Source organism: Etheostoma cragini, chromosome 18 (assembly GCF_013103735.1).
Source record: "Etheostoma cragini isolate CJK2018 chromosome 18, CSU_Ecrag_1.0, whole genome shotgun sequence".
NCBI classification, from domain to species: domain Eukaryota; kingdom Metazoa; phylum Chordata; class Actinopteri; order Perciformes; family Percidae; genus Etheostoma; species Etheostoma cragini.
Genome location: NC_048424.1, coordinates 22553839 through 22565304, shown reverse-complemented (window position 1 = coordinate 22565304; position 11466 = coordinate 22553839). Strand labels below are relative to the sequence as shown.

At 42.7% G+C, this 11466-nt stretch overlaps 1 protein-coding gene across 7 annotated transcripts in view; it reads right to left on the bottom strand.

Moving 5' to 3' along the window:
• Window positions 1-4122: 4122 nt before the first annotated feature.
• Window positions 4123-11466, bottom strand: part of LOC117961253 (kinesin-like protein KIF13B) — a 41159-nt gene continuing 33815 nt past the window's right edge. For 2 of the 7 annotated variants that reach the window (XM_034899789.1, XM_034899793.1), the window contains 5 exons: window positions 11058-11151; window positions 10661-10779; window positions 7870-7935; window positions 5133-6510; window positions 4123-4658 (listed from right to left, as the gene is read on the bottom strand). In XM_034899789.1, coding sequence (XP_034755680.1) covers window positions 4411-4658; window positions 5133-6510; window positions 7870-7935; window positions 10661-10779; window positions 11058-11151 — 1905 coding nt within the window. In that variant the 3' untranslated portion in view covers window positions 4123-4410. The remainder of the gene's footprint in view (window positions 4659-5132; window positions 6511-7869; window positions 7936-10660; window positions 10780-11057; window positions 11152-11466) is intronic. The other 5 variants (XM_034899792.1, XM_034899794.1, XM_034899790.1 and 2 more) reach the window with 3 other exon arrangements.

The window sequence follows — 11466 nt, the reverse complement described above, 5'->3', positions numbered from 1 at the left end:
CCCCCCCCCCCCCCAACAGAACAGCTTCTCTCACACCATATGGTGTTTAACTGAAGCGCCCCCACCATGTGCTGTCCTCACTGCCACACCAAACTTCAGAGTGAAATGTACTTATTTAATGGTGACCCTCCTCTTGCAAAGTGTGAACTTCTAAAATATGGATTAGAGAAATAGTTAGATTTATGACATTATTTGTTACTAGCTGCCAGAGCTGTGTTCTTGAGACTTGGGGACTTGGACTCGAGTCACTGATGGCTCGCGACTTAAAAGTAATTAACTTGAGACTCAGCAAAATAATAAATGACTAGACTTGAGGCATGACAACGACTTGTGTGTATTGATCATTTTTTTAAACGTTAGCTGTTAAAAATAATATTTATTGTTGTCACAATAAAACAAAATGGCGGACTTCCTGTTGGGTTTGGGGGGGGGCTACAATAGAGTTTTATGTCCGCACTGCCATGCTACATATGTGTACCAAGTTTCGTGACTCCACGTTAAACGTAGTGCAGGGGCTGAATTTCCTTAATATCGTAGGTGGCGCTAGCGAGCCATTTTTTGTGCACCTATGAAACCGTTTTGTCGACTTTGTTACAAGTATAGCTGCAGCGCAGCAGGAAGTCCGGGGTCGGGGGTCTTCAGGAGACAGCCCGGGTGATCCTTGTTAGTTCTTCATATTTACAGCCACTGGCCCTTTTGGGAATGTCTGTAAAATGAAAGTGTCCAGATATCGTAGTTGGACCCTTTCCATTCTGCTAAGAAGAAAATAGATTTGTTGAGTTTGGACTTAATGTTTACTATACATTTTTCATTTGTTTTGCATCATGTACTGTATATATTATCGTATATACATTTTTTAATTTAGTTAAAGAGGCTCGAACTCCCAACCTTAGACACCGACTTTTTCTTACGTTTTTGTCCCATTTTTTTTTTAACACTTTTGATGCAACACTAACTTTGTTATTTTTGGACCTTATGGTCAATAAACCTCATTTATAGGAAATTCCACCTAATGTTTGTGTTAGAAAAGCAGAAATTAGGAATTATTGAGACTAAAATTAAAGGAATGGATGTTGAGTCACAGACTGGAATATGTCAACTTTTACTATTACAAAACCACTTCAAATTTCTTTAATCAAATGCTATAATAAATTGAATAAGACGCCCCAAAATTAATGAAAGTAGAGATTTGTACTTGGCAAAGAGCATTGGGTGGAATCAATCATGTTATTTTGGGGAATTAAAAAGAAGACTGATACAGGAAAACGGTTCAATTTGACCCGAGGACAACATGAGGATTATCAAGACAAAATACTAGGAATTTGTGTACTTCATGTAGATAATATAAAGAGGTGTGTACTTTGTTTTACAGAGTGATTGGAAAAGGAGCTCTAGTTTCATTGACTGCAACAGCTAACATGAGGATAGAATTCAAAAGTTCTGAAAGTTACCCCTCTGTATCCACCATGAGATCAACATTTTGTTCTTTGTTACATGAACATTGGACATTTATTCACCGATAATTTAGGTAAGCATCTTCATGCGCTGCAGGCTCAAGTTTTGATAATTCATAAATCTGCCTGGATCATTTGTGCAGGACGTGTGATGACACAGCGCAGTTTTGTGTCAATTGTGTCCCTTCAAGTAAAGTGTAACCAATACCCCTCTAAGACCTCAGACCCAAAAGATCTAAAGAGGAGCACATACTGATTTTTAAAAAATTGACACACTACTCGCTTGCCAAGCGTGGGTATCGATTTTGATATTATCGGAACACCTTATTTTTCTATTTTTTTCTTTGGAGTTTGGTGTGACGTTCTGTATATTGAATGTTAGAAATAGTGAAATAAGCCGTGTGTGGAAGGAAAAGACTAAAAAGAGTGCATTTAGAGATTATCATTTATCGATTATTATTATTATTATTATTATTATTATAAGGCACTTTTAAAAAGAATTGCCTTAGTGTTTGAGAGTTTGGCCCAATTAGCAAGTACACATCAATCCAGCAGTATTTCAATGTTTATGGGATGGAAGAAAGAACCCTCAGGTGCTCAAACAGATTCTGTGCTTTTCCAAAAGAAACCTGGAAACAGACGGATCTTCATAACGTACTGAAATCTGAAACAGGCTTCCCCCCCGCCCAATGTCATGTGTATTCCAGTGGTAGTGCTTACTTTGAAATGGGGTGTCCTCCCGTGGTGTGTCAGGGTCCACGTGTCCTTCTGTGTCCCCCAGTGGAAACACCTTCCACTTCATCCCAATATAGCTCTGAGAAGCAGGACTGGATGCTGTTGTATCAATCTCAAATCTAGTTATGTTCAAAATTACTGTATTGCCCATTTCAGAATTTAGTGCCTTTTTTGGACAGTAGACTGTTCTGTAATTAAGATGTAGTATATAAACATTTTTTGTACAGTTTCTTTGTTCATTTTTTTAACTTGTGTTTATTTTAGTATGATATATATATATATATATAATGTACAAGAGAATAAAGCTATATCAATGAGACTTTTTCTTGGGTGTACTATCTTGTTATAAATGTGTACGTAGATTCATATCCCACTGGTTGACAACAGCAGAATGAAATTTATTTAACAATATAAAATGCTGATTTTGCTTTTTTATCGTCAATAATTCTTAATCTTTAAATAAATAATTATTCAGGCATTGTATAAAATATCTTATTACCAGATAAAATGTTTTACTAAATGTGTTCCAAACAACAAAATCCCTCAATTACCCCCATACACACAGTATAATAAAACATGATAGTGAAAAAAAAGAATAACTGCCACACATTATCTCTATTTCAAATGAAGTCACTTCCAATCAGTCTGGACACACGTGCTTGGACACAAATCTGATAAAAAAGAATTGCAAAATTTCAGTAGAATTTATCCATAAATGGCAAGTTAGTTTTCTAAAACAGCAAAAGTACATTCATGAGCTAAAATAGCTCCAGTGAAACCGTTTAAGAACCTATCAACAGTACAGAATGTGGTGGTATATCACGGAGGCACATTGGCTGAGCAGTAGTCGTAGTATTTTAAGGCATGAGAGTAAAATAAACAATACCAATAGGCATAAAACAAGTCCATCCAAACATGCAGCTGCATAATACATTTTGAACAGTAAAATGAGCATGTGGTGGTGTACAACCTCCCAGTGCACTGTAGTGTAGTCCAGTGAACTTTAGGTACTTTAACATTCAACCCTATTTGCAAATCTACTGGATTATGAGACAGGCCTTTAATTGTGATCTGTGTCACTGGAATAAATCCATTTCAAACTAAGATAACCACCAATGTCACTGTTGTACTGGTCGGCGTGGAGGTGGTGCAGGGCTACATTGGTTATGTGGAAACCTGCTACACTAAACCATAGAGTCTGACTAGGGCTGAATGTCACTGCCTACTTCTTTGGCCTAAGTGGGGGTGAATGTTGGATCCCAGAAAGGCGGTGTCGGGCGGAGACCACCCAGAGGTCAGGCGGTTTGACTGGGAATCTATAAGAAGGTCAACAGGTCCTACGTCAACAGTCTGTGCACCTCCTCAACCTGGTTGGCGGTGTAGGGATCTAATTCTAGGGCATGCTTGCTATTTGACGTGAAATTAATTTTAGAGGGTTGTATACTTTATGATTTAAAAAAACAGATGAGTGATGAAAATTTGATGGGGGAGAGCCCCCCCTCTCCCAACAGTGGAGCGCAGACTCAATCATGTTGAGTTGCCCAAACTTGCAGAAAAGAACCAGATCCAGTGGAGCCTTTAGTCCATCTACCTAATTAAAATATTGGATTGTCACTCTTTCTGAAGCGTATCCTGTAGAGCTCAACAGTGACGGCCCCTTTTTTAACGGCTCTCGTTCCAGAAGTGTTTATCCCTATTCAATGCTCCATTGACATTTCAAAAGTTGCTTATATAAAGAATTTCAAGTCTGGAATCAGGCAGTCATGACCATTAAACATCTGATTCGGTGCATAAAAACATTTAAAACTGGTAAAAAAGGTACGAGACTGTGTAGAGAAACTATCATACACTTCAGTGGTAGAAGGTCAACGGAGCCGTTGGTGGTTTCGCCGGTCCGGTAAACAGTCCCATGGTTACAGCAAGTTCAACCAGTAAGAGACATCGCTGTTGCGCTTAGGATTGTGGGTAGTGTAGTATTTCTCCATAAGATCGGCAGTCAAACATGTTTTTCTTAAAATAAGGTGGATTTAATTCTCACTTCTAGCTTATACAGGAACAGAACCTTTAGTTTCCCAACCTCGTGGCTCGGGTCAGTCTGCCTCGGAGCCTTTAGACCTTATGAAACTAAAATCCTTATGGAGAGAACCTATGGGATTTTTACTTCTGGAACCACACTGTTGAGCTCTGTAGTCCTGTCAGCCAGTTGCGGCATGTGTTTGTCTCAGGTGTTCCACGACTTGCGGTTCTCTCCTCTGCGGCCGGGTGCACCCCCACCGCCTCCGCCTTTGGCCAGCGCGGTGAGGGCTGCCAGGTTGGGGCTGGATCCAGACAGGTTGGCGCTACGCCGCTTTTGCTGCTGGCGACGGGGCTTGCCGCTGGCCCTGCTCACCCTGTCTGGCCTTATCAGCACGCCGTAACCAGGGTTACAGTGGAAGTAGTGCTTGCCGCACACTGAACCGTCATTCTTTCCTGGAGAAACAGAGGGAGGTTTTTTTAGATTTTTGAGTAGCGATAAAACATATACATAAAGTACAATGTATGTGAAGAATGCAACAAGGTAGAGATATGGAGTAATCAAATATCACAATATTTTTGAGATTGATATCGATATTGCCGCAATATTGTAGGATATAATCGGGGCTTTTACAAAATTGGATTTGTGATTAGATTTGTGATAAATGATTATCAGTAATGTGGATACAACAATTACGTGGTTGAAGGCAAATACAACAGCTATGACACAGTCTGGTAAGTACTGCAGTAATGGAGATAATGAAGACATCACTTCTTTCTGTAATATTACAATATTATGATATCCAAAGTTAAGACGATATCCAGCCACATTTATGGATATTAATTTAATGTTGATATATTGCCCAGCCCTACATTAAGGTCAATTAAAATGTATCCTTCAGCATCAAGATTGGAAGATGTTCCGCTCACCTGCTGGTACCTCCAGTTCCACCCCCACCCAGGTACCCTCTGCAAAGTCTGTGGGTCCGACGTATCGGACGGTGCCGCTCTTATTGTTCCCCACGGTCACAAACTCGCCTTCTTTTAACCAGTCGGGGAGAACTGCAGCAGCATCTCCCTCCTCAGAGTCGGAGATCATTTCCAGGTTTTCCGTTGGCACTGAGAGGTTAAGTCCCGCCCCCAGGCTGCTGGCCCGGTCCACCTGCGCAGGCTTACCCTCCTCCTCGCCCACAATACGCTGGAAGGACCGGAGGTCTGAAGACTTCACTTTGTGGATCTTGAAGGGGTTTGCCACTGAGGCGTCCGGTTTGGAAGGCGGAACACTGGACAGAGAAGGACCTGGGGCCACGGTGGCTTTCTTAGACGCATTGGTAGGGCCTTCCTGTCGGACTTCTTTAGTGGTTGAGGATGAAGTCTGGGTGGAGGTTCCATTTGAGTTTGAGGCCTCAGAAGTGGCTTGTTCTTCAGACAACGATAAAGAAACCAAATCTCCAGATGGGACAGTAGCTGGAAGCAAGACTTGGCACACAACTGGCACCAGGTTTGGGGCTGGATCTTGGGCACTGTTAGAGGGTTTTTGGTCGTGTTTGGGCTGCTGCTGACTTTGACCTTCTTGCACAGACGGCTGTGTCAGCGTTTCGTAGCGGAGTGACGGGTCAGCTTCTGTCTCAGCTGTAGCAGCTAGCTTGAGTTCTTCTGTCTGAGGGGTTTCTGGTTTTGAGTGGTCTGCCTGTGGATCTCCTGTCCGTCTGTTTTCATTCTCTGGGACTAACAGTGAATCTTTCACTGGCTCTGAATTGTCTACCTGTTCTGATCCAATATGGCCAGTAGTTGAGTCTTGCTTTTGTTTGATCTGGTGTGACGCGTCTGATTCAGAATCCGGCTCTTCATGCTCCTTTAACTTGACTGACGGAGACTGGTTTGGTTCTTGTGGAGTTGGGATTGAATCTGAAGGGGCATGGTCTTGTTTGGACGGTGGCGAGTCTGTTCTCTCTTCAGCTGTCCCATCGTCCAAAACCAGCAACGACTTCTGAGTCTCTGATTGGTCCACAGGGAGAGCCTCAGGGTAAGGGTCCGACTGTGCCACATTATTGTCCTCTTCGTCTTCACCTGGCACCGTCTCGAAGCCGTGGCTTCTGCTGCCGGATGACGGAGGCAGGTCCCAGCTCAGTGTGTAGACGTCCGACAGCGTTGCCGTAGATATGCACGCTGACATGTACCCGCTCGAGGCCTCGCTCACCGCGCTGTGGGTGGAGTCTTCTGTCCCCGGGATGTAAGGCGGCGGGAGGGGCACGGATCTGGGGCCTTCTGTTTGGAGGTCGGGGGGAATGATTTGCCCAATGGGAACCTAGGAGGAAAACCATGGCAACGAAGGTATTAGTGACTCAAAAGGCTGACTCCCCGTCTGAAACGTCAGTCCCCAAAGCTAAGTCTTAACTGCACCTCGAAATGGACTCAAGCTTCTCTCTTATTGTTCTCTGTTCTCCGTCAGACCAAAACCACTGACACAACCGGGGTCAGTGTACTGTCTCAAGCTAGATGCTTTCTTTGTCTGTCTGTTGTGTCATGTAGTGGACAGTCGCTTGTCTGTTTTTACTGGAAACAGCAGTCTGCTGCTGAAAATAACCTTAATGACAGCCATAAAAGTCAACAAGGTGAATACGCTAACAGCCTAAATACATCTGAGAGTTTGGTGAAAGTTCTTTATGGGTTCATCATTATTTACAAGAGACCTCCTCACATTACAAGTTCTGATCTAAAGGTATAAAGTGTAATGCTTTGCTCAGAACTGTATAGACTAATAATAAACTGTCAATCATCACTTCTGACCCTCTACAAGTGTGTGGGGGTGTCTGTGTCTGCAGAGACCCTGCACTCTGTGTACAGGATGTTTGTGGGTGCCTTTGGGCTCCGTGTGTGTGTGTGTGTGTGTGTGTGTGTAAGTGTGTAACCCCCAGCCAATAACAGCATGCAGGGTGTACAGCCTGTTCTCATTCCCAACCACTGCTTTGCCCCCCAGCGCACAGGTGTCCTGACACCCAGAAACAGACCAGATGAAGCTCTGCGTTCACTCATAATCTGAAACAGTGTCACTGCCGTGGAGGTGTGTTCATTTGTGCTTTAGAACATAATCGCTGTGAAAAAATATAAGAAGAGCCTTTTATTCCTGATTTCTTCTTTGTACAGCGCTCTTTCTCTTTATTCACACATTCGCATTCAATCTTGCAATATATATTCTACCTTTAATATAAAAATATTGATTAGAGCCTCTTTAGAGATCTCTCACATAATATTGTGCATTACTGTTACACACAGTGAGTCTAATCAAAGCAAGCTACAATATCTAACTGCCTCCCCGACACCGCTGTCATAAACCAAAAACCACATCAAGGCTTTCATTGAAATCTGAATGACAGAATACATCAGAATACAAAGAAATATTGATAAAAGAAGAATACTAATTATTAAGAATGATCTGTTAGGCTGCTGTGGTTATGCTGATGGATCCAGAGTAGTATTGTTGAGTGTTTGTAATTAATTAATTTATTTATTATGGGATTCAATAGAAAAAGATGACACATGGTGTGGCCCCACCCAGCAGTCAGATAATGCCCATCCTTTAATTGTATGTTCTGTATATTATTTAAAAATGAAAACAATTGTTTATCCCATTTCCCTCTAACACCCTGTTGGGGGGAGAACTTACCGGCTGCTGGTGTTTGCTCATGTCATCGTCAACACTGGCTGACTGCACCACGATGCGAGGCAAACTCTGCAACAGGAAGGGGAATTTCAAAGATGTTCAGTTAATCACATTTGAAATGAAACAATAGGAAATCTGTAAATGAACGCTGAGAGCTCGTCATGTTGATTTCAAGATGGAATCATGAGCAAGTAGACGCCTTTGCAGTCCGGTTCCACCTGGAGATTAGATATTAATATAAGCCTGTAGATTTCCAGACCTGTTTATTACACAGTGTGCATGACGTGGTGATTAGCTGCTGGGGGGGAATTATAAAGCTCGGGCTTCAGCGTGACGGTAACAGAGCCGGGGGGGGGGGGGATAGCTGAACTTTATGCTGTACTGCTTTCTCTGGCAGCCCAAAAATGACATACCCAACTGCAGGTAAGTTGGCCATCTGTTAAAAAATATATTTATTATTTAAGCTTAAAACTTTGTTCTCTAACCTGAACCCTATTTTCCTACGATTGTGTGTCACTGAAGGGAACAACAATCCCTGAGACTGATCCAGTACAAGGCGGGAACTCCACAGTCGCCAGCGCCTTAACAACCTACGATGTAAGTCATTGGGCTTATCTAAAAAATAAGCACTTCTAAGTGTTCTAAGTGTCTGACAACATTATTGAAAGGATCCCTACATAGATAGACTTTTTTGTTAAAGAGTAGGATCTTTTTTGTTTGACTTAATACTATGAAAATCCCTATGGCAGAACCCACCAGACTCCATTTAAAAAAAGAGTAATTGTCATCAATCATCGTAAAAACACACGTCAAAGTTGACCGAAAGATTCTTTAAATGATCAAAAGCCGTGTGTGTGTCTGTGTGTGTGTCTGTGTCTGTGTGTGTGTGTGTGTGTGCTGCACCATGGGCGACTTTCATTACTAGATTCCAGACCCTTAGTCTTTTGGATTTGGGTCTGGATTTCCAGGCTACACCTAGACATAACTGCATGGGAAAATAGGCTCCAGGTTGAAAAACGCGACATGACCCTTTAATGGATATTATCAGTTTAGCAGATCAATGTATTAAAAAGAATGAAAATATTAAATTTATTGTAGCGATCAGCAGTCAAGATGTTGATATGAGATGCAGAAAGTGCAATAACAATATTTGTTCATCAGACACATAATCACGATAAACTGGTACAACAATCAGGATAATTGCACCATAATTATAATTGCAGCCATAATCATTCATCCTTGTTTGGTATTCTAGTTACCTCTTTAACACTCATTAAGATCCGTCAGCTGAGTTAATTTTGTGTGCGATTTGCTTCTAAACATTTTCCTAGTTCTTGTAGAAGGTCTTATATCTCGAGAGATTTAATAAATCAAGACAATTGTTCGACCGTGCTCTTGACAGACACATTCACAGGATATTAATCAGGATGATTGTTAGACTCTCGTGCATTCCCGACACCACCCTCTGTGGGGAATTAACACGTCATTCTTCAAAGCGATGATCAAAATGAAGCGCTTTGATTGGGGTCTCTTGGACTTTTACTCTGAGCAGAACGACAACCTACATGGACAATATGTCTCCCGTCAGAGAGGAGGTCAAAGACGTGTATCCTGTCCCTCTCTAGGCCATGACAGTAAACCTGCAAGTCAACACAACACATCAGGTGCAAAACAATGGCGTATAGAGCTGCCTCTACTGTAATCATTTCAGATCGGATGGATGAACGCTAAAAAGACAGAAATTGCATTCAGCACATGAGAAGACTACCAGTGACTATGTTTACATGCACATACCGGTATTATTCCGGTTTGTAATCTTATTCTGAAAAAGAAAATATTCTGACAAAGTACATGGACAAATTTCTGTCTGTCCACCAGAGGACGCTCTACAACAACGTCCCTGTTAGTGAAGGCGTTGCATAGTCTGTCCACCAGAGGACGCTCTACAACAACGTCCCTGTTAGTGATGACGTTACATAGTCTGTCCACCAGAGGACGCTCTACAACGTCCCTGTTAGTGATGGCGTTGCATAGTCTGTCCACCAGAGGACGCTCTACAACGTCCCTGTTAGTGATGGTGTTGCATAGTCTGTCCACCAGAGGACGCTCTACAACGTCCCTGTTAGTGATGACGTTACATAGTCTGTCCACCAGAGGACGCTCTACAACGTCCCTGTTAGTGATGACGTCTGTCCACCAGCACATCAGTCACTTGAGACACAACAACTATGTTTGTGCTCTTATGTGCTGATAGGTAGTCGTAAGTAGTCTCGCTTTGCCAGACCTTCCTCCACAGCTCTGCGGAGGAGAGTCTGGCTAGTCCACACAGCTTTCCAGAATGGGAGGAGAAGCTCTGGTTTATTGGCATTTCTTTAAACCAATCACAATGGTCATGGGCGGAGCTGAGCACAGGACGCAATAATGCTGCCTCAGGTAAATCTTCTCAGGAAGGAAGTTGTTTTGGTGGAACATGTGTACGATCAGAAGTAGTTTTAGTCGTCAACAGAAAACTCCGATTGGACAGATGGCCTAGCTAGCTGCCTGGATTTACCCTGCAGAGATCTGAGGACCAGGTAACCAGAGTCCTCAGAAATCCATTAATGCACTTTTATCTGTTTATTATTTGTGTTTCCATCTACATGAGCTCTGTTTCCTTGGCAACAGAAACAATATGACTAGCTGCTGATGAGCAGAGGGGACATTGAGATTCAGGCTGCAGTGATGCATAGAAAGGTTTAAATCCAGGATAAGACAGGGAGCAGAGCGCCGTCAGCTGACTGACTGAGTGGGGTACCTGCTGATGGGCGGCCGTCTGGGCTCTACCATCTTCCTTCCCCCCAGGAAGCAGGGACTTCAGCAGCTGGGGTACGGCCTTCACTGGAGGGAGATAAGACACAGCAAAGCCTGGATCCACTGAGAGAGAGAATGGAGAAAAGGAGCGAAGAAGGGGAGGTTGCATGAGCAGAGATGGACAAAAAAAGATTTTTGAGGTAGGGAAGAGGAAATTTGAGAGATGTGTTGGCAAAAGAAGAAAACAAGTGCCAAACTAAGATTCAGAGCAAAAACAGAGAAAGTTGCCCATGGACTAAAGCAAACACTTGAGCTGATGACATCAAAGGCAGCAAAAAGGGAAAGATAATCCAAAGCCACAGAAGAAATCCATTAGAAGATAAAGGCTTTATCATTGGTACCTGCATCTGGGTGAAGGCTTTGGGATACGGAGCTAGGCACTGTGTGTTTGGATGAAGGACTCACAAGAGACAGGTCCTGGTGGCTCTCCCAGCCCTGCACACACCCAGAGGAGGATACACATGGCTTAAAGGAGCATTTCAGTAATCTGTTAACTGTTGCAGACTCTACTGGTGACCAGGAAGAACTGCAACAGCACTAACAGAAGCAGTTTAACAACCCTTTATCCTTTACTTCTGGCTAATTATTATAACTGTTTCAGCTGTTTACCAATTGCTTTTAGCTTACCATTTCAACCGTGTATCCATTACTGAAAAGGTCCAATGACATGGAGCTCTTTGGATGCTTTTATATAGACCTTAGTGGTCCCCTAATACTGTATCTGAAGTCTCTTTTATATAGACCTTAGTG